This window comes from Podarcis gaigeae, assembly GCF_964106915.1.
Source record: "Podarcis gaigeae genome assembly, chromosome: 13".
Lineage (NCBI taxonomy): Eukaryota > Metazoa > Chordata > Lepidosauria > Squamata > Lacertidae > Podarcis > Podarcis gaigeae.
Genome location: NC_139689.1, coordinates 11,130,414 through 11,158,197, shown reverse-complemented (window position 1 = coordinate 11,158,197; position 27,784 = coordinate 11,130,414). Strand labels below are relative to the sequence as shown.

Here is a 27,784-nt window from a genome sequence, read left to right as displayed (position 1 = left end):
AGGAAATCTGATTTGTGGGCTGACCTAGCCACAGCATAGCTGAAAGCCTTTAAAGTGTTCCAACACCCTTCATGTTCTCTCCACACAGCTACCACTCTGGAAGGGAATATAGCTTCAGGATTTCCTCTGCCCACTCAATTGCTGAAGTTATGTCTGAGTGAAGGTACATCTGGGGCAACTCCAATGAAATAGCTTGCACTGAGGGGGCACCGTGGCCGTTGGTAAAACATCAGGTGAGTCTTCTGAACAGAAACAAACTGAAATGATATAAATGATTTAAGGTTGACAGCAACAAATTTGCTTCTGCCAGAAGTTCTCACCATTCTTCTTGGAACTATCACCAGGTTCTATAGCAAGCGTGTCATCAAAGAGTTCATTTAGCCAATAACTGTCCGAAAACTGCATTGAATAGCACCTCCCAACTGTGTTTATGGAAGAAGATGGAACGCAGGACAGGATATGCATTTAATAAATAATAAGATTAAAAAACTGAGAATAGTCTTTCAAGAGCTGTATCATGGCAAAAGCATTAGTATGCTAATGTTGGAGTATATGTGACTTGTATGCATTGTTGTTTTTTCCAGCTTATCACTGAACTCCAATAAGGTGACTCAAGGGCAGGAAATAACTGTTGAGGAGTGGGCCCTATGGATGCAGAAGTCCACTGAACTCAAGTGGAAAAGCCAGCCTATTTTTTCACATTTGTTACAAAGTGGTTTGTAATGGATACACAAGTTGGTGAAAGGATGTCAGAACCACATTATTTCCAAGCCTTGGGTAAATGCATCCTTCTATACCAAATCTGGCAACTGCTTTCCTAACTGCATGATGGATTTTATGTCTGGCTGATTCTGACAAGGAGATTTATTGCCAATCGTTCACCTGACGTTGACCTATAAAGCCAAGATTTTTTCAGCCTTTTAAAACTGGGCTCTTCCTAGTGCCTGTTGCTAGTTCCTACAGTTGAATGTAGAGAGCCTTTTAGTTCTGCTCTGTTCTCTACTGCAGTTAGAAAGGAAACTCTCCTTCCTTCTCAAACAACACACAGGGAAACAAGAGTGGAAAGCAACACTTGGTTGTCTCTTGTGGTGCAGTTACCACCACAAATCCCATGCTGTTCAGCAATGATCTGCTATCTGGGTTCCTTAAGATATCAACAAAGGTCTAAGTTGTTGCTGGGACAGTGGTGGCTGGTGCCCATTGGAAATGGTAGGGGGAAAGGCAAGAAGACAGACAGTGGGTGGTGCCAGAGCCAATGACAGACTGAACTAATGCAAGTTTTCCCTAGAACTCCTCTGGGCAAGACAGAGACAAAGGAAGAGGAAGCAGGCAGCCCCTTGGATCAGTTGCGACTAGGAAGGCAGGCAGGTGGGCGTTGGCTGAGATAGGTTTGGCAGTTCTCCATTCACCTTAATGGACTTGTTTCCATGGTGCTGGGAGGAGGCCAACAACTGCTTCGATAGATCATGTCCTTCCCTAGAACTGTATCGGTTTCACCTACTTTTGGAAAACATTGTCATCAGTGGTGATAGCTCACCTTCTCATTCACTTCCAAAATGTTAATCAAACTTATCTAACTGATATTAATATCTTACCAATGGAGTGTGCAAATGAAACAACAGAGTTCGTCCTCTCAGGGTTCCAATACCCACCAGAAATGAAGGTCCCATTGTTTCTCTTCTTCTTGCTCATGTTCCTGCTGACCCTGTCTGGAAATTCCCTCATTCTCTGGGTGGTGGCTTCTGACCTCCAGTTGCACAAGCCCATGTACTGGTTTCTCTGCCATCTGTCCATCCTGGACATGGCTTTCTCTTCTGTCGTCGTCCCCAAAGTGATTGCAGGATTCATTCCTGGTGGAAAGGTCATCTCCTTCACAAGTTGCGTCTCTCAGTTATTTTTCTTCAACTTCCTCGGATGTGCAGAAAGTCTCCTTTACACCTTGATGGCTTATGATCGCTTCTTGGCCATTTGTAAGCCTCTCCATTACAGCAACATCATGAACTGGAAAGCCTGCCTTGGCCTCTCCTTGGGGACGGTGATTGGAGGCTGCCTGAACTCAATTATACAGACAACCCTCACCTTCCGTTTGCCATACGGGCAAAGAAATGATGTTGACTATATCTTATGTGACATCCCTGCAATGTTGAAGCTGGCTTGTGCTGATACAGAGTTCAATCAGATGATGGTGTTGATAGATATTGGCAGTGTGGCAATGACTTGCTTCCTCCTTATCTTGACCTCCTATGTCTACATCATCTCAGCTATTTTGAGGATCAGCAGCAGGGAAGGGCGTCGACGGGCCTTCTCAACGTGCACAGCCCATCTTACTGTGGTGGGAATATATTACCTCCCTGTGGTTTATCACTACCTGAGGCCAGCTTCTCAGGACTCCATGGATCCTGTGGTTTGTGTGTTCTACACCACAATAACCCCATTTTTGAACCCGCTCATTTACACACTTAGAAATAAGGAAATGAAGACTGCTGTGGTGAAAAGGTGGGGTGGGATTGCCATGTAAAGAACCCCCCATGTGCAATTCTGTTTTCTGTTCCTTTTGACACATCAAGTCCAGTGTTAGAAACCGAGATATGAAAGCTAGGAGCTAAATGGTACCTTAAACCTACGTTATTGGTGGAACAACTTCATGTCTAGGCTCGCTTTTTTTATAACAAGGATACAAAGTTGAAAATGAATGAATGCAGCTAAAATATTATGTTCATTTTTCACATAGTCTAGTCCTTCCCCTGCCCACTCCCCTAATATTCTTAAGAGGGTCTCTTCTCCAGTCTTCAGAGAGTGGCTGGAAGTGGGGAGGCAGAAAAAGGTCCTCCTTTCCTTCCACTCTACAGTTTTAATCTGAAATCTTAGGTGCTGTACAGTGCCCAGAGCTAAGAAACTGCTTGCACTGATGTCAGGACTGCCGCTAGGTCCCAGCTCACAGAGGACCAACGCCCAGTGGATATTATATACAAAAGTCTTTATTGAAGTTTAGTTTCCATTTCCAAGCTCTGGGCGCGCAGGCCCACGTCTTAACGCTAGACCGGCTAAGTCCCCTCTGACTCACTGCTCCACCCACACCAGTTTAAGATTCTAGCCCGGCTCCACCTCTTGCGCTGCTCTTTCCTGCGTTGGGTCCTTCTGCCCTCTGGGGTTCCCTCCTTCCTGGACTCCTCTGACGCAGAGCCTCCTGAGTCTTGCCCCTCCCTCCGGCGGGCTTTAGGACCTGGCTCCCTTCCCGGGCTCCCCGCTGTGCCGCGCTCCTGTACATTTGAACTTGGCGCGCGCGCCCAGCCGGTGACTTTCCTTCTGACCGTTTCCCCGCTTCCTGATGTGGGTGTTGCCAAACCTGACTCCTCTCCTCCCTCTGGTGGTGAGGACACTGGTCCCGACTCCTGGGACTCCCCCTCCCCACTGCGCTCTGGTGGAGACGCTGGCCCTGATCTCCAGCTGCTGTTCAGGGACTCCCCGCTGGCCCCTCCCTCTTGAGGTTTCTCCCTTGGAATCTCCCTTGCTCTGGCCACCGGCGCTCCCTTCTGTGAGTCCTCCGATTCGCTAGAGAGGCTTGTGGAATAACTCTGGCCACTGTCACTGCCTGCGCCCCCCTCGTACTCCTCCTCCTCACTCTCCATTTGCTCCCCCTCCTGTGTCTCTCCTTCTGAACCCCTGACAACTGATGAAATTCCCTGTCGTAAAATGTGCCTGGAACAATGGGAGTCTCAAACCCTGATCAAGTCAAGTCTGATTGACTTCATCATGTGGGCCTAGGGAGTGATCAATGCTTCACTGGAGGAGGCAGGATACCCACCTGTCTTGAAAGAGGCTGTCGTCCACCCCCTCCTTAAGAAGACCTCCCTGGACCTGGAGGTGCTAAACAGCTATTGCCAAGTGGCTCATTTTCCCCTTTTGGGTATGGCACTTTAGAGGGTTGTAGCAGTCCACCTTCAAGCATGGTTGGAGGAGATTGAATGTCAGCCTAGTTTAAGGCCCAGTTATGGTACTGAAACTGCTCTGGTCATCCTGGTTGATGACATTTGCTAGGAGAGAGATGCAGGGAGTGTGACCCTGCTCATTCTTCTTGATCTTTCATAGTTGTTTTGATGCCATTGACAATTGTATCTTTCTGGAACAGCTCACAGAGATGAATGTTGGGGGCATTTTAATTCTTTTGAACTGCTCCTACCTCCAGGACTGTTTCCAGAAAGTAGTTACGAGAGGTCATTTTTCAACACCCTCAGACGTTCCATTTTGTCCCCTATGCTATTGAACATCTACATGCAGCTGCTGGGAGTTGTGATTAGGGGTTTTGGAATGAAGTGCCATCAATATGTAGGTGATACTCAGCTCTATCTGAATTTGGAGAGAAAGCTGACTTGCTAGACAGGTGTTTGGAGGCAGTGCTGGGCTGTATTTGGGTCAACAAATTGAAGCCTCTTCTGGATACCCTGAAAGGAGCTGATTCTTAGCTTGGGAATGTTCCAAGATCCAACATTGACATTTGGAACTCAGGTAGTCTTGGTGACCAAGAGTGCCTCTTTCCAGTTATGGCTGTTTCATCAGCTACAGCCCAATTTGGACAGAGATGACTTAGCTATAGTACTCCATACTCTGGTAACTTCCAGGTTGGATTACTATCTGGAGCTGCCCTTGAAGATGACTCATAATTGGTCCAAAATGCAGCTGCCATTGGCTGGGGTTACCTTTAGAACTCATACATCCCCTGTTCTAAAACAGCTTCATTGGCTGTCAGTATGTTTATGGATGCCCATGTTAGTGTTTAACAACCTAAATGACTTAGGCTCTAAATATGGGACACACTGACTTTATCTCCACATACCCTACTGTATGTGAAGATCAACAGAGGGGGCCTGTGGCGATCACACAGGGTCCCTGGACATTTGACGGTCTATTGATCCCTGTGCCACCACTGTGCTCACTTCCCCGCTGCCACCAACCCGTTACTCTCGGGTACACACTGAGTCCAGACAGTTATTAAAATTGAACCAAATAAACAAGTTTATTTTATAAGTGTAAAAAGTTTATGGTTTCTCAGATAAAATTATTGTCAGTTTCTTAACTTTAGTTTCTTTACCGGCCTATACCTTCCTAATACCTTCTGACTGATTATATCAACTGTTTGACTGACTCCTCTTAACAGATTCTCTCACTCTCACATTGTGACAGCCCCTAAGTTGTGGGATTCCATCCCAACAGAGGTGCACCTGGCTTCTTCACTATGCAGCTGGTAGCAAATGCTAAAGACATCTCTCTTTACCTTGGCTTTCACATAATGCACAGATTGGTGAAAATAACATGCAAAATGCATCATATTAGGGGTGATATGCTTTGTAGAGAGGTGTAAATTGAGGAAAACTGAAAGCACAATGTTACAATAAATCCACATTAAGATGCTGGTGATTTTTCTGCTGTTTTTATTTATTTAAAAATAATAATTGGAAACTGATGTGGGAACATAGAACTCATATTTGGAAAAATAAGAAACTGAGATTGATGTCCTGGGTATGCAGTCAAAATGGTCTCCAGCCTCTTCAGCAGCCTCCGCTTTTGTAGCTGGAGTCTATCAGAGTCCTGCCCTCCCAGGCTCCACCCACCATTTGACCTGACTCCATCCACCATTAGCAGCAGTCCCCAGTCCAAAGGTACAATGGTGCTGAATGAGGGACGAACACTCTTTTTATCCCCAAGGAGCTGACCTGAGGGAAGTCCTCATGAAGACTCAGTCAGCTCCACCCCTGGGTGTGCCCGCCCTTAAGCCCACCTGCCATTGGCCAATCCACAGGTGGCCTGAATTCAAATTATCCAACTGCTGGGAGAGGCTGCTGCATCTCTCATCAGCTGGGAAAATGTGGCTGTAGTAAAGGCCACAGAGGTGGGGCAGGGCCATGCCGCAATGCTATGCCATCATGGGAAGTAGGTGGAACTGTCCAATTGCCGTGAGTCAGTGGTGCCTCACTGGTGAAAATAAAATAAAAGCCCTAGCTCTCCTGACAGTTCTCCATGGTGGCAGGATCACCTGCCCGTTTATTTCACATAGTGATTAGAGAAAGAACATCTAACATATCTCTATGTGATTGAGAATTATTTCAGCCTGAATGTCTCGTCATAAATGTTTGAGCCAAAATCTATGTCAACACATGCTGAGACCATGATCCACAGGAAAACAGGGAGCTGCCATATACTGTATCAGACCATTGGCCCCTCTGGTAAGTATTGTCAACACTGACTGGCAGCTGCTCCCTGGAGTTTCAGGCAGTCTATCCTACTAGGAGAAAAAGGGGTGGCGGCGGCTGAACCTTGGACCTTCTGTAGGCAAGGCAAATGTTCTGTGTATACCCCAAAGGCATCTGATTGGCTACTGTAAGAATAGGATGCTGAACTTAGATGAGTCTTTGTTCTGATCCAGCAAGGCTTATGTTCCTTGAGTGACAGGTTAGACTAACAACAACAACAACAACTCCTTCAGCCCACCTTTCCGGAGAACTATGGATTATATGAAGGTGGGGGTAGGTGGGGGGATTGGCTGAAAGGTGTTGCAGAAATAAATTCTAGCAGACACAATTCCACTCAGTCCTGCTTAGATTAAATGAGTGGCACTTAGTTCCTGTTGAAATCAACGAGATAGTAACTCATGAGTAACGGTGTCAGATTGATTTCAGTGGGACTGAGCTTAGACTAGATATAAACCAACTGTCAGGAGCTGCTGTATTTTGTGAGTATATATGTCTACTCCATGTATTCAACCAATGAGCTGCAGGGGGCAGCAAATAACTTTCTGGACTGGCTGCTCATTGAATCATTTTGAACCTGTTCTTCTTCAGCTCTGATGTGTCTCTCCTTCAGTCCTGCTAGGTTTTCAGTTCTGGCCAATAGCCCGTTTCATAGCTCCTGGTATCTGGCTGCTGAGGCCTGCCAGATCCCTACCCGAAACTCAGTCTTTCCACAAACAACATTGTTTGCAAATAATTGTTCCCCCAGAGAGTTCTTAACAAGAATCACAACTCAATGAGGGTTTGAGACCCATTGGCTCTCCTCACCTGGTTTAGCCAACCAGTTGAAGCCGTTTCCCGGGGTGTGGACTCTGTTGCATTCTGACAGCTTCTAGGAACCACAGGTGAAAGCTGAGTGCAAGGTGGGGGCCAAAAGTGGAGAAACTACCTTGAAGGAGGTGGTTGGAGGTTGGATGGCAGTTAACAGATTGAGGTTGAATCCTGACAAGACAGAAGTACTGTTTTTGGGGGACAGGAGGTGGGCAGGTGTGGAGGATTCCCTGGTCCTGAATGGGGTAACTGTGCCCCAGGTGCACAGTCTGGGAGTAATTTTGGACTCGCAGCTGTCCATGGAGACACAGGTCAAATCTGTGTCCAGGGCAGCTGTCTATCACCTCCATCTGGTACACAGGCTGAGACCTTATCTGCCCACGGACTGCCTTGCCAGAATGGTGCATGCTCTGGTCATCTCCTGCTTGGACTACTGCAATGCTCTCTACGTGGGGCAACCTTTGAAGGTGACCCGGAAACTACAACTAATCCAGAACGCAGCAGCTAGACTGGTGACTGGGAGCAGCCGCCAAGACCACATAACACTGGTCTTGAAAGACCTACGTTGGCTCCCAGTACATTTCCGAGCACATTGCAAAGTGTTGGTGCTGACCTTTAAAGCCCTAAATGGCCTTGGTCCAGTATATCTGAAGGAGCGTCTCCACCCTCATCGTTCTACCCGGACACTGAGGTCCAGCACCGAGGGCCTTCTGGAGGTTCCCTCAATGCGAGAAGCCAAGTTACAGGGAAACAGGCAGAGGGCCTTCTTGGTAGTGGCACCCTCCCTGTGGAACGCCCTCCCACCAGATGTCAAAGACAACAACAACTACCAGATTTTTGGAAGACATCTGAATGCGGCCCTGTTTAGGGAGGCTTTTAATGTTTGATGTATTACAGTATTTTAATATTTTTTTTGGAAGCTGCCCAGAGTGGCTGGGGTGGGGGCAGCCAGATGGGCACGGTATAAATAAATTATTATTATTATTATTATTATTATTATTATTATTATTATGAGCATGACATGTACCCCACCAGAGGTACTACCACTCCCCTAACACTGCTGTTTATTGTATAGGAAAGCACAACTTCAGTTGGCCTTCAAATGCAAAGTGAATAAAAATTCTTCCCCATCTGTACTCTGTAGTAAATGAGTTTAGATCTGCAGCCTCAGACAGTTATGTTGCAGTCTGGAAGGCAGCCATGGATAAGCAGCAGTCGCCTGGAGAAGGACTGTATAAATTGAGCTTTAAATGCATGCATGGAAACAGATGAGTGGTGCAAACAAATGAGAATTTGTGGTTACAGATTGTTATTCTTCATCTTGCAGGCACCCAGGTTGCAAATGACAGAAAAAAAGACAGTAGAGCTCAGGTGAGTATTCCATGCTCAAGATCTGCTTGCAAACAGTGGAGATATTCTTAACCGTTGGAATGCAAGAGTAGGTTTTAGAAAAGCTCGTTTATTTTCTCTGATTTTCAATAAAACTAATTGCAATAACAAGAACTCAGTTAGTTAAGTGAGCGCTGTGTTTTCTATTGCACAATTTCTTCACGCCAACTTTCATCTCATTGTTCCTCAGAGTGTATATGAGAGGGTTTAAGAGAGGGGTCAATGCTGTGTAGAACACAGCAACAATACCATCAAGGGAGTCCTGAGATGGTGGACGCAGGTAGTTGTAAACCACAGGGACATAATAGATAACCACCAAGGTGATATGGGCTGTACAGGTGGAGAAGGCACGTTGTCTCCCTGTGGCAGTGGGAATCCTCAGGATGGCAGAAATGATATACACATAGGATGTCAGGATCAGGAGGGAGCAGGTAACAGCCACTACTTCAACGTCAACCGAAATCACCATCTCATTGATGGATGTGTCAGTACAGGCCAGCTTCAGAACAGCTGGGATGTCACAGAAGATGTAGTTCACCTGACTTCCTCGTCCATATGGCAAACGGAAGGTGAGGTAGGTCTCTACCACAGAGTGCAGGCAGCCTCCAAACCAAGCGCCAACAGAAAGACAGGTGCCCAGACGATGGTTCATGATGGTGCCGTAGTGGAGTGGCTTGCAGATGGCCAGAAAGCGATCAAAAGCCATCACAGTGTACAGCAAGCACTCTGAACAGCCCAGAGTGTGGAAGAAGAAGAGCTGGGTTGCACATTCTGTAAAGGAAATGTCCCCATTGCCCTTGAGCATCCAGGAAATCATCTTGGGCACCACCACTGAGCAGATCATCATATCTATGATGGACAGATGGCAGAGGAACCAGTACATAGGCTTGTGCAAACTAGGTTCCAGTGCAACCACCAAGAGGATCAAGCCGTTTCCAAAAAGAGACAATATATACATGAGGAAGAAGAAGGTGAGCAACAGGATCTTTAGCTCTTTGGGATATGTAAACCCCATAAGTTCAAAATGTTCAAGCACTGATGTTACATTTCCACACTCCATTCAGGCAATACTTATTATTCTGAAACCTTTGCCAATCTACTGCCAATCACCCAGAGAGCTAACTTCTGCCTGCTTCTGCTTCAGACGCCACTATCCTAGCTCCCTATAAAACCCTTTCCCCCCACTCCAGTAGTCCTTGAACAGAAACCGAAAGAACCAAAATGCTCAGTAAGACATTACGATTTCAGACACACATGGATGTACCCAATTAAGTTCTACTCATACTATACCTCTTGAAATCCATTTACATTATTTTCAGTATATCTGCTTTGAACATGACTAACATTGGATAAAACCTCTGGTATATAGGGAGGAGACAGCTATATGGCAGACCCCCAACACATTTTTTTCATTTTGTCCTTGAGAGCAAAATTAGCAGAAACATCCTGATTTTGAAACATAGGCTATGAACGGGCTGTTGTTATCTGGAATGCTGCTGTGATGGTAGTTTACCTATCACTGGTCATTACATCATTTTATCCCCCTTCCTCTGGAGCAGCAAATGATGGCTGATCTATTGAACAGAGCAGAGGATCTTCAGGAGAAGTGCTGCCTTTTACTCTTCTTACTCCTACAAATGAAACAAATCAGTCTATCCAGATCTCACCTAACATATAGAAAAACAGATATGTGGGTTTCAGTGGAGTGGAAAGAAGGTCAGTTAGCTGAAGATCTTTGGTGATAACCATCATATGCATGAATCTAGAAAGCTTGTAACAAAATACAACCTGTAATATTTTATCAGTCATTAGTACCCAGTTGGCATACAAGATATCCCATCCTACTCATCCCCCTCCTCCTGAAAATAAAGGTTTCTTCAAATTCCCTTCATCAGCTTTTGGGTAAGAGATAGCTTTGTTGGCAATGAGTTATCAAAAATATTGGGCATATTCTTCTGATATAGTGTTCTGGGCTCAAAGCAAGCACCCACCTGAAATAAGTGGCAAGAGGAGCCTAGGCAATTGGCTTCCTCTTGAACACCTGCCCTCTGGTACTCATATTTATCTCCTACCTGCATTGCTTTCTTTTCCTTATCCCCACACTGTCGTCTCATTTTGCATGTTGTGGGACATAAGCTTGTGAGGCATGGCATGATCTTGAGTTAATGATGATAGGAGCTGAAACCCCAGAAGTCCTTATTAAAGTGTTACTTCCTTTGGGGGAACGTCAAGGAACCATTCCATGATGCAACCCTTTGAATATTTATGCACATCACAATTATATTCATTTGAACACTTCTTGGGAGAGAAGGTTCTTTTTCCATCCATATTTGACTTTCCACATTATTGCTCAGCAGAAAGTGGAGGCAACAAGGCAGCCATCTGAACACTCCACTGTAGCTCCAGCTGCCATGGCAAGTGCTGCCAAGAGCAGTAGAGAACTACATCATTCAACCCACAGTAAACATTGTCAACTTCAGTAGCAAAATACATAGTTCAGTCCACAGTACTGTTCCATTCCCATTTATTTTCCAACCTTGTTGACCAAAGCAGAGATGATTAGGGCATAAAATGAACCCCTTCCCTCAGCAGTGATTGAATTAATCAAAATTAAATAACTTATAACTAAGTACCAGTTTATGATATTGGAGTTTGACACAGTCAAAGACAGGGTTGGCTTCAAATCTGAAGGATCCTCAGGCAACCATCTCTGCTGTTCTTCCCTTTCTTCTCTCCCCCTTCTCCCTTCCACTGCTGTGTCCTCTTTGAATTGACTCACAGTCGGCCCTAGTATAGCATTGCATTGTCATTATACTGGGCATATATATTGTGACACACCACCCTAATCTCCATGAGCAGTGCGAGATTCCAGTTGTTCCAGGTGCGCTTGACCCAGAATCTGTGTTTCCGACTGGACAATGAGGCACAGTGGAGACTGTAGTGTCTTTGTGATATTTGGTTTATTTACACATATAAACAACCTGAGTCTAGATGGAGAGAGTGTGGAGCATTCACATTGTAAGAGGGTTTCTTGCTTCTCCCATTGGTCTCAGAACCGAGAAACCAGCCCTGCTCTCAGTCTCTTTGTTTCAGCCTGTCTCAGTCAGCCCACAGGGTGCTCTTTCCCCCCTTCCTCTTCCTTGTCTCCACTAAAAGACTGTAAGGGATTTCCTCTTCCACCCACATCAGGCAGACTGAAATCCTAAACCCTTTTTTTGGTCTCTGCCCACTAGCACACAGCTGGAGGAGGGACCCCACTCTTCTTTGTTGACTGGCACTTAATGTCTTTACTCACTAGGGGCCACTGGCCTTGCTTACTGGTCCCGGGGGGAAGGTTACCGTTGGCGTAGTCAAAGTCCGGTCCTGGGTCACTAGCCTGGAAACAGTTCACAAGGAGCAGGGCGAGGTCCGAAGCCGGAAGCCGGGCGGGGACAGGAACACTGGAGGGTCAGGTCTGGGTCCGGGCAGGAACAGGTACTCAACAACAACGTTGCTCCCACAACCTGGGACCGGGCTGACTGGCCTTTATCTTCTCTGAGGCCAGGGGCGGTCCCGGCCCCCAGGAGACCCGCCTCTCCTGGCCTTAAGGCGAGCACTCCTCCTGGGAGAAACCAGTTCCCTTCGCCTCTCTGCAGTTCAGGAGAGGCCGAAGGGTTACTGGGCCCAGGGGGAGACTCACCTGTAGGCACTGAGTCCTCAACCACCTCTGGAGCCAGAGTGGATTCACGTGGTGCCTGCTCCTGAGGATCTGGCACAGGTGCAGGCACTTCAGAATCAAGGCCCTGCCTCAGTTCAGCCGGCCCTGGAGGCGGGGACTCCTGTGCAGGCTGGGATTCCTCTGGTTCAGCCTCTGAATCGGATTCCCAGGCCATCACACCTACTTTGCTCACCTACCCCCCAACCCTTTTGCCATCCCGCTTCCCCCCTTGTCCCTTTACAGCTGACTGAACCTCCTCCCTCTACAACTCACCCACCCCATCACCTATCTCCTCCCAGCTTACCCCAAATGCCTCCCCCTCTCCTCTCGGCTCACCCCCTAACAGCTCCCCTAACAGCTTGCCACAACACCCACTCTTTAAAAAAAAATAGGAAGGGGCTTCATGGAATGGTTTTTTGAAGCAGCTCCTCCCTCCATTAGATGTTGCTGCAGCCATGTTTAATATAATTGGGAGAGGCACTGCACAGAGTGACTCATGAAACACTTCTCCCCTCTATTAATCCTTGCTGTAGCCATGTTTCACAGTGGGGAGGGGTACTTAGCCCCTACTTTCCTCCATTAAATGGGTCACCTGGGTGACTGCCACCCTGTTGTTATTTGGTTGGAATAGGTACTGTCAGGGAACTGCCATCGGAAGAGCAGGTGGCGGAAAGGCTCCAGGAGAATAGGAGAGACTCTGCAGCAGAAGAGGGAACCAGTAGGGGGGGAGCAGGAGCTCCAAAGGAAAGGGAGTCGGAGGGGAGGCTCTGGGATACTTCCAGTGAGAACAGTGAGGAGGTATCAAGACCCCCTTTAGGAACCCCCACCCCGCGCCGGAAACTGTCACGCAGAGAATCCAGGAAACGCGTTTCCGTTAAACAGCTTTTATGTTGGAAACGTTTCCGCAGACGCCCACTGTCGGATTCTACCAGCGACTGACAGAGCCATGCCAAAGGGCTCCGCTCAAGGCAGAGCTTTGCTATGCTGAGCAAACTCTGAGGGACCAAGCCTTTTAAGCACAAGCAGCTCATTATCCCACCACAGCAATCCGACAGTCTCTGAAAGCAGCTTGTGCAAGGAGAGGCATCATGAGCAACCCAGCTGGAGCCGGAGAAGGGGGAGCAGCTGCAGCCGGTCCAAGCCTGGAAGAAAGGTACAGGATGTTGGAGGTTCAGTTAGCTCTGCAAACGGCTAGGCTTGAGGAGAGGAGGGCTCACGATGCAGAAAAGGGAAAAGCCACCCAACTCTCAAGGAAGGTGCCAGGACTGGTGCAGAAGTTTGGGGGTGATCCCAGGAACTATCAAGCCTTTAGGACAGAAATGCAATATGCCCTCAATCTGCAGTTTGATGATTTTCCTGATGAGGAATCGAGGGTAGCGTTTGTGATTGGCCATCTCGAAGGGGGGGTGAAAGACTGGGTGAGACCCCTAATGGCAGCCAATAATGAGGTCCTAAAGGACACAAGGAAGTTTTTTCGCGCCATGGATCTGATGTTCTCCAGCGAGATTGAGCAGGGAGTGGCGCGCAGACAGTTAATGGCGTGTAAACAAGGGAGCCGATCTGTCCGTGAGTACTGGACTGAGTTCACCATGTTGATCCATAAATTAAGTTGGGATTTGTCAGCGGAACCGATACAAATGCTGTTCGAAGAAGGACTATCTTCGGCAGTGAAAGACGAACTTTCCCGGGCGCCCAGGGCGGAGTCTATGGACCAGCTGACTAAATCCGCGCTGGCCATAGGAGCACGCCAGGAGGCCAGAGCCTTGGAGAAGCGGGAAGGGAAAGGGGAGCGTTGGAGGGATTTCCGCATTCCAGAGATTCCAGAGCAGCCTTCCCCGCCAGCAGAGCCGATGGAAATTGGAACAGCGCGCGCGCGCGCAGTTTCAAACCCCAGTGAAGGGCGGAAGAAGGAGGGAAAAGGCGCCAAGAAGTGTTTTCTCTGCCAACAGCCAGGTCACTTTGCCAGAGTTTGTCCGCAAAGAAAGGAATGGCAAGGGATGGTGGGAGCTGTTGGGGAGGAGGTGGAGGGAGCTAAGGAGCAAGTAAAAGCCAACGCCTGGCTGCCTCCATCGGGGCACAGCAGCCAGGCCAAGGAACAGTGAATGTGCCCACGCCGGAACCACCGAGACCAGCTTTTGTAATAGAGGTGTTGATAGAGCTGGCAAACGGACACCCACTAAAGGTTAAGGCGCTATTGGACTCAGGCAGCTCCTGCAACTTTATGAGTAAGGAGTTTGCAGCCGCACACCAGATACAGACTATCCCCTTAAATAACCCTCTGCAGGTGACCACGATTGATGGGAGGGTGCTGTTGGGAGGAGAAGTTAACCAGCAGACTGTCCCCATGATGATGAGGGTGGCAAGGCACACAGAACTGATAGCGTTTAATATAGCCACCTTGGGAGGAGCGCCCATTACTTTGGGGATGAGCTGGCTAGCGCTGCATGATCCGCTAGTGGGATGGCACCAGAGAGTGGTTTCCTTTGGGTCAGCGCATTGCCTGGCACATTGCACGGAAAGGGAAAGCCAAGTAGGCACCCAGGCCACGCTAGCAAGGATGGAAGTAACAGACCAAGGGAGGGTACCACGACAATACGCCGACTTGGCTAACGTCTTCAGCGAAAGGGAAGCAGATAAACTACCCCCACACAGACCCTTTGACTGTCAAATCAACTTACTCCCAGGAGCACAATTGCCAGTGGGCAAGCTGTATGCAATGTCAGACAGGGAGATGCAGGAGTTAAGGGAGTTTATAGACAAGAACCTCAAGCGTGGGTTCATCAGAGAGTCACGAGTGGTGGGGGGTAGCCCAGTGTTCTTTGTGGACAAAAAAAATACAGATAAACCGAGATTGGTCGTAGACTTCAGGGCCCTAAATGCCGTGTCCGAACCAGTGGCTTTCCCCATGCCCAGAATCGATGACATTCTGACCCGGGTGAGGAAAGGGAAAAATTTTTACCAAACTGGACCTAAGGGGGGCGTACAATCTGATACGTATGAGAAAGGGAGACGAGTGGAAAACCACTATGTTCACCCCTTTAGGGGCCTTTGAATACCTCGTTATGCCCTTCGGCCTCCAGGGGGGTCAGCCGTTTTTCAATCGTTCATGAATCACGTCCTAGGACCATTGCTTTACAAGAACTGCGCAGCGTTCTTAGATGACGTACTAGTGTACTCAGAGAATGAGGAGCAGCATGTGCGAGATGTACGAGAGGTACTGAGCAAACTGCAAGAAAACCAGCAGTGGGTGAAACTGGAGAAGTGTCAGTTTCACACCAGAGAGGTGGAATTCCTGGGGTACCGGTTGTCAGACAAGGGGTTGGCCATGGATCCTAGCAAGGTTCAAGCGGTACTGGAATGGAAACCACCGAAAACTAAGAAAGACGTGCAAAGGTTCTTGGGTTTCGGAAACTTCTATCGGAAGTTCATCAAGAACTTTGCCCACTTAACGGCCCCCATCACGGATTGTCTCAGCAGTAAGAAGAAATTTGTCTGGACAGAAGAAGCGCAGCGAGCATTCGAAAGTTTAAAGAAGGCGTTTGCTTCGGAAGAACAACTCTTACACATGGATCTGCAGCAGCCGATGAGAGTGGAGACTGACGCGTCAGACAGAGCGGTGGGTGCCGTGCTCCTACAGCCGGGAAAGGATACGTCAGAATGGAGACCGTGTGCCTTCTTCTCGCGGAAGTTGAACAAGTCCGAGAGGAACTATACCGTGTACGACAGAGAATTACTCGCCATCCATGAAGCGTTCTGGAGATGGCGACACCTGCTGATTGGGGCGCAACACAAGGTCCAAGTGCGGACAGACCACAAAAATTTAGAATACTGGAGAACGGCCCAAGTACTGAACCAGAGACAAGTAAGATGGGCGCAAGAGTTCTCCAAGTTCAATTTTGAATTTCGCTACGTGCCAGGGCCAGAGAACGTCAGGGCGGACGCTCTCTCCCGAAAACCTGAGTACTTGGAGGGGGAGGGAGCGGCGGAGGAAAGACATATCATCCCCGAGGACCACTGGGTTTGTGGGGCGGCATTGGTGGGGCAAAGAGAACTGGTGGAGGGTACCGAGAACGATGAATACGCCCAAGAAAAGCTCAGGGAACTCAGGGGAACAGGGGAGAACACAGGTTTTGAGGAAAAGAACGGAAAGCTGTATTACAAAGGGGCACTCTACATACCAGATGGGGAACTAAGAGGGCGAGTGCTCAAACAGTTACACGACAGCCCCATGGCGGGGCACTTCGGGCAGCACAAAACCATGTGGTTGGTTACCAGGGAGTTTTGGTGGCCCAAGGTGAGGGAAGACGTGCGGGAGTATGTCCGGGGATGCGACAGGTGCCACAGAGCAAACGGAGAGAGGCTGGCACCAGCGGGGCTATTAGAACCCTTACCCACACCAGAAAGACCATGGGAGATGGTATCCATAGATTTTATGACAGATCTACCAAAATCCAAAGGAAAAACAGCTGTCATGGTGGTGGTAGATCTATTAACTAAGATGTGCCATTTTATAGCCTGTTCACATGCAGTCACAGCGGAAGAAACCGCAAAGTTGTTTGTAAAGCATATTTTCAGGTTGCATGGCGCCCCCTTGAGGGTGGTCAGCGACAGAGGGAAACAATTTACTTCCAGGTTCTGGAGCAAGCTAATGAGCTTGCTGCACGTGGAGGTAAATTTTTCCACCACCAGACACCCAGAAACAAATGGGCAGGCAGAAAGGGCAAACGGGGTTTTGCAACAATACCTGAGGTGTTATGTAAAGGACAGAGAAAATGATTGGGTAGATAAGTTACCTCTGGCAGAATTTGCCTACAACAACGCGGAGAACGTGTCCACAGGGATGAGTCCCTTTCTGGCAAATTATGGGTGTCATCCCAGGGCATTTCCAGGAGAAGTAGGGGAGAGGTGGAGTGTACCGGCGGCGGAACATTTTGTTGAAGAGATGGAAGCGATCCACCGTCAGCTCCAACTCAACTTGGAGAAAGCCAAAGAAGAATATAAGAAGCAAGCAGACAGAAATAGGAGGGAAGGTGAAACCATAAGGGTGGGAAACCGGGTGTGGCTATCCACCCAAGGACTGCCGTTCAAGGGAGGGTGTAAGAAATTGAGACCCAAACGGTTGGGACCCTTTGAGGTCATACAACAGGTCAACCCAGTAGCATTCAAACTCAGATTGCCCAGTCACATGAAATTGCACCCAGTATTTCACAGGTCATTACTGTCGCCGTACCGAGAGAGACGTGAGTGGGGGGGACGTGAGAGGGAGGTCACCCAAACACCCGTCATAGAAGAGAGAGAGCGCAACATGGAAGTGGCAGGAATCATTGATTCCAGGTGGAAGGGGAATCAGGTGGAATACTTGGTAGAATGGGAGTGGGAGGAAGAGTCAGAAAACACGTGGGTACCGGCAGAGGAAGTCAATGACGAGGTTTTAATAGAAACGTTTCATCGGCGTTTCCCGAGAAAACCGCAGCCCGTGGCACGATTTAGGAGGGAACACTTCGGGACCACCGATGAGGAAGGGGAGTTTGAAGGGTTCCCAGAGTCAGGGGTGGAGGAGGAAGCAGACTCCGACGAAGAAGAGGAAGACGGGGAAAGAGACGGAAGGCTGTGGCTAGAAGTGTTTGAATCCTCTGATGACGAGGAGAGTTCCTTCCGGGGCTTTCCATCCTCACCGCCAGTAGGAGAGGAGGCGGGAGGGGGTGAAGGGGGTCCTGGGGGGGAGGTGGATGTCAGGGAACTGCCATCGGAAGAGCAGGTGGCGGAAAGGCTCCAGGAGAATAGGAGAGACTCTGCAGCAGAAGAGGGAACCAGTAGGGGGGGGGGAGCAGGAGCTCCAAAGGAAAGGGAGTCGGAGGGGAGGCTCTGGGATACTTCCAGTGAGAACAGTGAGGAGGTATCAAGACCCCCTTTAGGAACCCCCACCCCGCGCCGGAAACTGTCACGCAGAGAATCCAGGAAACGCGTTTCCGTTAAACAGCTTTTATGTTGGAAACGTTTCCGCAGACGCCCACTGTCGGATTCTACCAGCGACTGACGGAGCCATGCCAAAGGGCTCCGCTCAAGGCAGAGCTTTGCTACGCTGAGCAAACTCTGAGGGACCAAGCCTTTTAAGCACAAGCAGCTCATTATCCCACCACAGGTACCTATATGCAGCCACATAAACTAAAATGTGATGATAGCTTTGCATTTTTCTCTATATAGGAACAAATCTCTCTCTCTCTCTCTCTCTCTCTCTCTCTCTCTCACACACACACACTGATTTACCACTTTTTAAAAAATTTGGTTAGTAATATTTTGTATTGTATTTGATTTTTATTCTGTATACTGTTTTGAGGTGGTTGTCGTCATCTTTGAGTTCTGTTTGGTGCCCCGTTTTTATTTATTTTCTATACACTTTGTATATTTATTTAAGATTCCTTTATGCTGTATTTGATTTTAATATTGTATATTAATTTGAGGTTTTATTTGTATTGTGTTTGATATGCATTTTGTACAAGGTTTTGATATTCTATTGTATGATATTTGGCCAGACTTTGGACTGAAATTGCACTTGCTTTCTATTTTCTCTCATCTCTTTATGAGTCTCTTGAATAGAGAGCAAGTTAGATATTCCCCAAATAAGTAAATATAAATATACATTTACATACATCTGTTAAAGCGACTCTCCAGACTGGGCCCGGTCAATCAAACATTTCAACCCAATTAGTTTCAACATAAGAGAGTTAAACATATTCCACTGAAATCTTTGGGACATGGATGCCACTGTGGTTGGATCCAGGAGTGTTATATTGGAATGATTGACACAAACATTTCAACATGACAACACTCCAGGGCAATTCATTTGAGGAGACTAAAATGAAGACAAGTGCCATTAAAATGAAACATTCAATCATGAAATATGCTGGGGAAGAAATAGATGCTGTGATTCCTTTCACTTCAAGGGCAGAAGATACTTAGGAACGAGCACCCTGCATCTTGTACAATTGAATCCTCCAGTTACCAGCTGAGAAACAACATCAGCCTCTCCAGCTGAGATTCCCTACTGAGTTGCTTGCAAAGGCATTCTGCCTGTGATACTGGAGGAAATGAAACCATCATGACTAGTAGCCACGAACAACCTTAAACTCTATGATGGTGTCTATCACTACATTTTCTGTTGTGGTGGTTTTGAGTTGTTGTCTCAAAAGACAATGGAGTGGGAATTGTAGTCCAACAACTTATGGAGAATGCCCCATTGGTTACCCCTGCTTCACAGTTAGTATTTGAAAATAACCAGGTCCCAGTGGTTTACTCCACTGTAGCAGGTTTCCATTAGTTCCACTGCATCTATGCTCTCAATGACAACCAGGCACTCCAGCTGACCCATTTTGGCTCAAAAGCTTTTAACATTAACTTATAAAGACCAACAGATTCTCTCTCTCTCTTAATGGCTCTGGCATGTATGTTTCCCCTTCAAATTTCATTGGTCTCTTTCAATAGCTGTTGTTGTTGTTGTTGTTAACAACCACCACCACAACAAAATTAAATTTATATACTGCCCATCATCCATAGATCTCAGGGCTATTATGTGCTATTGCACTTTGATTGCTTAGTTCTATCCAGCCACCTTTGGACCAGTCAGAAATATTTTCCTCCTAATCACTTAGGAATGATTCATCCTGAACCAGAAGTTGCTTAGCTCATATTAGATTTCCCCCAGTTCCATCTTCTCACAATACAAAAAGCCAACAGATGAATAGTTTAGACAAAGAATATTTTTAGGTTTGAGATTTCTATTTACAACAGGTAAAAGGAGAGAGTAGAGATCAGGGAAATGTTCCATGTTCAGATTATTTGTTGTCTCTAGTTATTCCTAAAATACCCATATCTACTTAACAATTGGACTGCAAGGATTTCTCAATATATAATGTTTTCAAGAAGATGATCTCACATGGTTAAGGGAGTGCTGTGGTTTCCTACTGCACAATTTCTTCACACCAACTTTCATCTCATTGTTCCTCAGAGTGTATATGAGAGGGTTTAAGAATGGTGTCACCGCTGTGTAGAACACAGCAATGGTCCCATCAAGGGATTCCTGAGATGGTGGACGCAGGTAGTTGTAAACCACAGGGACATAGAATATCACCACCAAAGTGATATGGGCTGTGCAGGTGGAGAAGGCACGGTGTCTCCCTGTAGCAGTGGGAATCCTCAGGATGGCAGAAATGATATACATGTAGGATGTGAGGATCAGGAGGAAGGAAACCAAAGACACAATCCCAATGTCAACAAAAGTCACCAGCTCATGGAAGGATGTGTCTCCACAGGCCAGCTTCAGCACAGCTGGGATGTCACAGAAGACGTAGTTCACCTGGTTCCCCCGTCCATATGGCAAATGGAAGGTGAGGTAGGTATGTACCATAGAGTGCAGGCAGCCTCCAAACCAGATGCCAAGAGATAAGTTGAAGCAAACCTGATGGTTCATGATGGTGCCATAGTGGAGTGGTTTGCAGATGGCTAGGAAGCGATCAAAGGCCATCACGGTGTACAAGAAGCATTCTGTGCAGCCCAGGAAGTGAAAGAGGAAGAGCTGGGACACACAACCTGTGATGGAGATGACCCCATTGCCCTCTATCAGCCAAAAAATCATCTTGGGCACCACCACTGAGCAGATCATCATATCCAACACAGACAGATGGCAGAGGAACCAGTACATAGGCTTGTGCAAATGAGGTTCCAGGGCTACCACTAGAAGGATCAAGCCATTTCCAGAAAGAGATAATATATACATGAGGGAAAAGAAGGTGAGCAACGGGAACTTTAGCTCTTTGGGATATATGAATCCCACAAGTTCAAAATGTTCAAACACTGATGTTACATTTCCACACTCCATTTAGGCAGCACTCATCTTAGCAGAACAGAACGGATGGTGATAATGGTCACAAATTGAAGGAAAACCAAAGTCAGCATCTCTTGGTGGGATGTGTCAGCTCAGGCTAGTTTTCACCTAGATCTTCCATCAGTGGGTGGATGCAAATTTCAGTTATGTCTAACAACTCCTTTAATGTGCCAGTCTTTTATTGCCACATGATATAAATGGCAAGAGAGTCCTAATATGTTCTTGTATTATGCATCTACCCCTCTTGTTCTGATTACCCATCTTTATAATCTTCTTTTTGTTCCCTCTCTGCTCTCTTCTTATTTTGTGTCTCTTAGGTTACCAAGCCCTGGCCATTGGAGTGCTCTTGAGTTAATAAAAGCTGAAACTCCAGAGGGCCTCATTAAAATGTTGATTCATTTGTGGGAACCATGGGAATCATTCCATAATGGAACCTTGTGTTTAGTTATGTGACTTACTAGGCAGCATAAGTGGTGATGGTGGATACATTATGTGGTTGGTATATGTAAGGTGTGATGGGGCATGTGTGTGTTTGTGTGTGTGTGAAACCACTCTTTACCCCACTTCCCACTATGTCCCCTAATCCTAAATTCCTGAGTTCAATGACTTGACCTAGCACCTGATGTTCAGCAAGCAGAAGAACTGTCCCATTGATCAGGCAAATGCACATGGCCAGGATTTTGATATTTATGCTAGATGTGGCCAATCCAGCCAGTACATTACTCAAATATATTTCACCAGAAGCCTGAGAACAAGCTGTGTTAATTATGAACCCCCCAAATTTGGAATTTCCTCCAAACCTCCCAAAGAACAGAGTAAATGATACATCAAACTCGGGTACCTTATTAACAGTGCTTGAAATCCAACCTTGTTCAATTTACTCCTAATCTGGGCCAAAGTTTTGCAACTGTTTTGCAGAATTAGCAGTGCAAACTTCATGTTTTGCAGAGCCCCCAAAACTGAATAGCTGCAAAATGCTGTAAAACTTTGGCCCAATTTTGGAGTAAATTGGAGAAAGTTGGATTTTGAGGTGTTAGCCACATGTTCTTATGTTCGTGTTTTATCTACCCCATTTCCAGTCCATGCTTTATTTTAACCCTTTATATTTTTTCAAAACAGTTTATTAGAGAAAATTAGTATCTGAAAACATTACATAGTGCACTTCAGCAATACACTATGAATATAACATTGGCATCAATGCAAATATGTCTAATCCTGAGAACTATGATTTATGATGAATGAATCTTTATTTTTTTACTGAAGAAGTGTGACTCAAAATATTTACTAAAAATATAAATTTATTTTTTATTTGTTAGTATTAATGTAACAGAAAAGCAAAATCTTTTAAAATAAAATAAAATAAAATAGTTTTTCAACCCAAGAATGTGAATAGTCATCAGGGAGATGCTTATACAATAAAGGTAAGTAAAATTATACACATGTATATTAAACTAAAACATATTTCAGGAGGACCAAACTTCTTTCTTAGGGGCAGGTAAGGAATTGTGCAGAAAAGCAAAAGTTATTTCAACTACAAAACACCCTAGAACATGGGAGACATCCTGAGAAATTCAGAAGGGAATGCAAGGGGGATTCTTCAAAGTACAGCCACATAGTTTTTTAAATATATCATTTAATTATTTTTGCTTTTCAATCCTACCTTTCAACCAAGGAGTTCAAGGTGAAGTACATTCTCTTCTTCTCCCCCTTTTATCCTCTCAACAACCCTGTGAGGTTGCTTAGGCTGAGAGATGGTGACTGAGCCAAGGTCACCCAGTGAGCTTCATAGCTGACTGGGAACTTGAACCTGGTTTCCCAAGTGTTAGTCCAACACCCTAACCAATACATGACCCCACACCTTAAACTGAGCATAGACAACACTGGCAGTCACCCCAGGTCCCACAGAACTGGTTGGCTAAGTTCCAGCCTATTCCATCATTGTTTCAGCTCCCACAACCAATTCATTGTCCAGAGGAGGGCAACCAAAATGGTCAAAGGCCTGGAAACGATGCCTTATGAGGAACGGCTAAGGGAGCTGGGCATGTTTAGCCTGGAGAAGAGGAGGTTAAGGGGTGATATGATAGCCATGTTCAAATATATAAAAAGATGTCACATAGAGGAGGGAGAAAGGTTGTTTTCTGCTGCTCCAGAGAAGCGGACACGGAGCAATGGTTCCAAACTACAAGAAAGAAGATTCCACCTAAACATTAGGAAGAACTTCCTGACAGTAAGAATTGTTCGACAGTAAGAATGTTCGACAGTGGAATTTGCTGCCAAGAGGTGTGGTGGAGTCTCCTTCTTTGGAGGTCTTTAAGCAGAGGCTTGACAACCATATGTCAGGAGTGCTCTGATGGTGTTTCCTGCTTGTCAGGGGGTTGGACTCGATGGCCCTTGTAGTCTCTTCCAACTCTATGATTCTATGATTCTATGATTCTTGTTCAGGGTTTCCCAGACATGGATCAGCAAGTTCAAAAACAGCTGGAGATGCAAGCTTGGGAAACCCTGATCTTGTCCAATACTCTGCAACACAGCAGTATGCAACTGTCCCTTATGAGGATTGAACCTGCAACCTTGACATTATCAGCACCACGCTCGAACCAACTTGTTAGAACCCTGCCATTTTGTACTGCACAATTTCTTCAATCCCACTTTCATCTCATTGTTCCTCAGTGTGTATATGAGAGGGTTTAAAAAGGGGGTCACTGCTACATAAAACATGGCAATGATGCCGTCAAAGGATTCCTGAGACGCCGGCCTCAGGTAGTTGTAAACAGTAGGCACATAATAGATAACCACCAAGGTGATATGGGCTGTGCAAGTGGAAAAGGCACGGTGTCTCCCCTTGGCAGTGGGAATTCTCAGGATGGCACAAATGATATAAATGTAAGATGTCAGGATCAGGAGGAAGCAAGCCATGGCAACCAACCCCACGTCAATGAAAGTCACCATCTCATTGAGGGATGTGTCCACGCAGGCCAGCTTCAGAACAGCTGGGATGTCGCAGAAAATGAAGTTCACCTGGTTTCCCCGTCCGTATGGCAAATGGAAGGTGAGAGAAGTCTCTAGAGCAGAGTGGAGAGCACCTCCCAACACAATGCCAGCAGAAAAGTAGAAGCACACACGGTGGTTCATGAAGGTGCTGTAGTGTAGTGGTTTGCAGATGGCCAGGAAGCGATCAAAGGCCATCACAGTGTACAGGAAGCATTCTGTGCAGCCCAGGAAGTGGAAGAAAAAGAGCTGGGCTACACACCCTGCAAAGGAGATGGCCCCATTCCCTCCCATCAGCCAAACAATCAACTTGGGCACTACCACTGAGGAGAACAATATGTCTATGATGGACAGGTGGCAGAGGAACCAGTACATAGGCTTGTGCAAGTGGGGTTCCAGTCCTACCACTAAGAGGATCAAGCCATTTCCGGAAAGACACAATATGTACATGAAGAAGAAGAAGATGAGCAACATGGACTTCAGGTCTTTGGGGTACAGGAATCCTAGAAGTTCAAAATGTTCAAGGACCGATGTTACGTTTCCACACGCCATTCAGGCAGTACGTGTCATGGGAGAACAAAATACATGGCGTCGATGGTCACAAATTGAAAGGCAAGCAAGTCAGCATCTCTTGGCCGGATGTGTCAGCTCAGACCAGTTTATCCTGAGACGTTACCCCAGAGTGAACTATTTTGGGTAATGTTTAGAGGTAAAAATATAGAAATGTCATTTTAGGACACTTGTAGTCTAACAACCCCTCTAATACAGCAATTATATACGCTTGATTTGCATGCTGCTCTGAAGAGAATGTGTTTCTGGACTGAAATCAATGCATTTTCCTAACCTATACAGTTCTCTACTACTCTAAGGTATGGGAATTCACAAGTCTTGAAACCAATTATTCACCTGTAGTTCTTTATACATCACACAAATCTTTGGGATAAAAAGACAAACAAACAGTTCCTTGTATACATTCCAATACTCCCATTGTTCTACCATGGTGGGTCTTGCATAGAAGCCTTAATGCTTCAAAACACAGCAAAATTAGGATTTGTAAGGTCGTAGTCAACTAAGTTCTACTCAGAATAGAACCACTGAATGTTGCTAAATTAGCATACCCATTACTTACAACAGGTCTATTCTGGGCTAATAATAATAATAATAATAATAATAATAATAATAATAATAATAAATTGTACCCCGCCCATCTGGCTGGGTTTCCCCAGCCACTCTGGGTGGCTTCCAACAAAGATTAAAAATACATTAAAATGTCACACATTAAAAACTTCCCTGAACTTCAGATGTCTTCTAAATGTCAGGTAGTTGTTTTTCTCTTTGACATCTGATGGGAGGGCATTCCACAGGATGGGTGCCACTACCGGGAAGGCCCCCTGTCTGGTTCCCAATAATAATAATTTATTATTATGATGAACATTGTATGCAATGATGAACACTGCATACAACCCATAATACATAAGGAGGCAAAAGATGCATAGCAGTTTCCACCTAATGTCTCATTCTATTCTGGAGATCAAAATAGCATACACTTCCTAATTTTGAAAACTACGCTATGAAGTGACCGTTAGTTGAAATACTCCTCAGACAGTACGTATCCTATCACTGTTCACTACATAATTTTATCCCCAGCAGGGGAGTAGCAAATGATGACTGCAATATTGAACGAAAGAGTGGCTCCCCAGGATGGGTGTTATTTGTGATTCCTCTTATGGCTACAGATGAACCAGTCTGTGATGGTACACACCCAGTATGGGTAAAAGCAAGGCTGCAAGAGCCATCAGCTGAAGATTTCGGTGCAGACAACAATGGGAATAAATCTAGAAAGTTTTTTTATAAATGCAATCTGCATGATTTTATCCATCATCAGTATAACATTTCTACTTGATATACTTTAGCATTTGAATACTCTTCTTTTACCCTCTGACACTCCCCAAATTCCCTTTCCCAGCTTTAAGGAAGGTACGACTTTGTCAACAATAAGCTTTACCATGTTATCAAGAACTAACGTATTCTTCTGAAATAGCTGGTCAGGTTCAAAGGAAGGACCCACCTGAAAGAAATGGCAACTCTAGTTTGCAAGGAAAATACCAGGAAATTGACTTTCTCATTCTCACCCCCCATATTTATACCCTGTGTATCTCCTACTTCTCCTTTCCCCTCTGCTCTCTAGTCAAATTGCACTCCTCAAGTGATGGGAAGTTATGCCTGTGAGACCTGGGTTGTTTTGAGTTAATGGTGCTAATGGCAAACTCAGAGGCCCTCATTAAAACATGGGTGATTTGGAAGTATACAAAATAATCAATTCCATGATGCAACCACCCTGTGTCCAATTATTCCCTTTGCAATGATGTTCTTCTGAGCACTTATTGGGAGAAGGAATATTGTTCCATCCATATGCATACCCTTTGAGTGTACCAATTTTCCAGGGACAGTCCCAGAATTTTTTTTTAAAAAACCACCATCCTGGCTTCTGATTTGATCCCAGAATATCTCTATGTCCTTTGCCAGGGCTGCTGCTGTGAAGCTTTGGGAGGAAAATGACCTGGTGCTTGTCCTGAACAAGAGCTGCTGTAGCTACTGTGAGGGAGCATTCCATTGCCTCATGGACACTACTGCCATCCTCCTCCCTTGGGCAGATTGTAGCAGCTGCTGGACAGTGGGCAAGAAGGACGAGAGGCAGCTGCAGCCAAGGCCCAGTACCATGTGACACACTGGCTCTGAAGGGCAAGCAGAGGTTAGGGCTGCACTGGGTGGGAAGAAAGGAGGAGTGGAGCATAGCACAAAGAAACAGATCCCTTTGTGCAGAAATGGGGGACACCCATGGGAATGCAGGAGAAGAAAAAGGTAAGGAGCAAACACTACACATATCTGGAGTATGGACCCAGAAGGTGATACCAGCCAGCAAGTCCATGCAGCCTCAGACCCAAAAGAACCACAAATTCCATTGTCATTTATGTTAAGTTGTGGGCGAACATAGCAGACGACACAGCGATTTCTCCAGAGCAGCTCTTTACTTGCAAGCTGGACAGAACTGAACAACAAACAGCTCAGCCAGCCTGCTTTTATAGGCAGCCGGCTGTCAACATTGTAGCAACAACAACCCAGAGTTTCCCGCCTAAAATAACTGACATGGACCTGAGTGAAAACTATCTACAGACCTTGGACTTCCGGGTCAGCGCCATCGCCGAATGGCGGACTCCCTCCGAGCTCCGGAGGGAGCCTGCTTGGCAGGGGCTGGGTCCTACCGCACCGGCGATGCGGGGACCCTTAAAAACCACGGCCAGAGGAGGCCGTGGACATGGAGACTCGGCTGGCACCATTAGCGCTCTCCCGACTCGTGAAGGAGCCTTTTTAAAGGCTACGGATCGGGTGCTGGGGAGAAGCGTGGTGCTTTGAGTTCTCTGCTATCCCTGCCGAGCGCAGCCGCATGCCATCCGGCGGAGAGCGCTGACTTCTTCTATTGAAAATTTGGATCTAAAGAAGAACCCGTGAGTAATTGGAATATGGACTAAAAAGAAAGGGATAAATTTTTAAAATTTGGAGCGAACGGGGGAGGCGGAAAAAAGGAAGTCAGCCCACCCCTAAATTGTAGAAGAGCCAAAACAAAGGACTGGACAACTAAGATCGAGTGTAACCTTATTTCGCCGAATTAGCAACTTCGCGAGGGAAAATTATAAGATTGAGCTGGAGGAGAAAAGTGGAATTTTTTTAAAAAAGCAACCCCCCCCCCCCCGGAATCCCTGGAGCGATTCGTGA

General features: G+C 46.4%; 4 protein-coding genes across 4 annotated transcripts; 1 reads left to right on the top strand and 3 right to left on the bottom strand.

Moving 5' to 3' along the window:
* Window positions 1–1,597: 1,597 nt before the first annotated feature.
* On the top strand, window positions 1,598–2,518 carry LOC310830892 (olfactory receptor 10G6-like; the record flags this gene model as incomplete). The annotated part of the gene is made up of 1 exon (XM_083710727.1): window positions 1,598–2,518. One exon carries the CDS (start codon window positions 1,598–1,600, stop codon window positions 2,516–2,518), a length of 921 nt encoding a protein of 306 aa, XP_083566853.1.
* Window positions 2,519–8,559: 6,041 nt separating this feature from the next.
* On the bottom strand, window positions 8,560–9,504 carry LOC310830762 (olfactory receptor 10G6-like; the record flags this gene model as incomplete). Its single annotated transcript, XM_083710602.1, has 1 exon — window positions 8,560–9,504. The coding sequence occupies one exon, from the start codon at window positions 9,502–9,504 to the stop codon at window positions 8,560–8,562; it is 945 nt and encodes a 314-aa protein (XP_083566728.1).
* Window positions 9,505–20,056: 10,552 nt separating this feature from the next.
* Window positions 20,057–21,016, bottom strand: LOC310830761 (olfactory receptor 10G6-like; the record flags this gene model as incomplete). Its single annotated transcript, XM_083710601.1, has 1 exon — window positions 20,057–21,016. One exon carries the CDS (start codon window positions 21,014–21,016, stop codon window positions 20,057–20,059), a length of 960 nt encoding a protein of 319 aa, XP_083566727.1.
* A 2,586-nt stretch (window positions 21,017–23,602) lies between these two features.
* On the bottom strand, window positions 23,603–24,562 carry LOC310830760 (olfactory receptor 10G6-like; the record flags this gene model as incomplete). Its single annotated transcript, XM_083710600.1, has 1 exon — window positions 23,603–24,562. The coding sequence occupies one exon, from the start codon at window positions 24,560–24,562 to the stop codon at window positions 23,603–23,605; it is 960 nt and encodes a 319-aa protein (XP_083566726.1).
* Window positions 24,563–27,784: the final 3,222 nt, after the last annotated feature.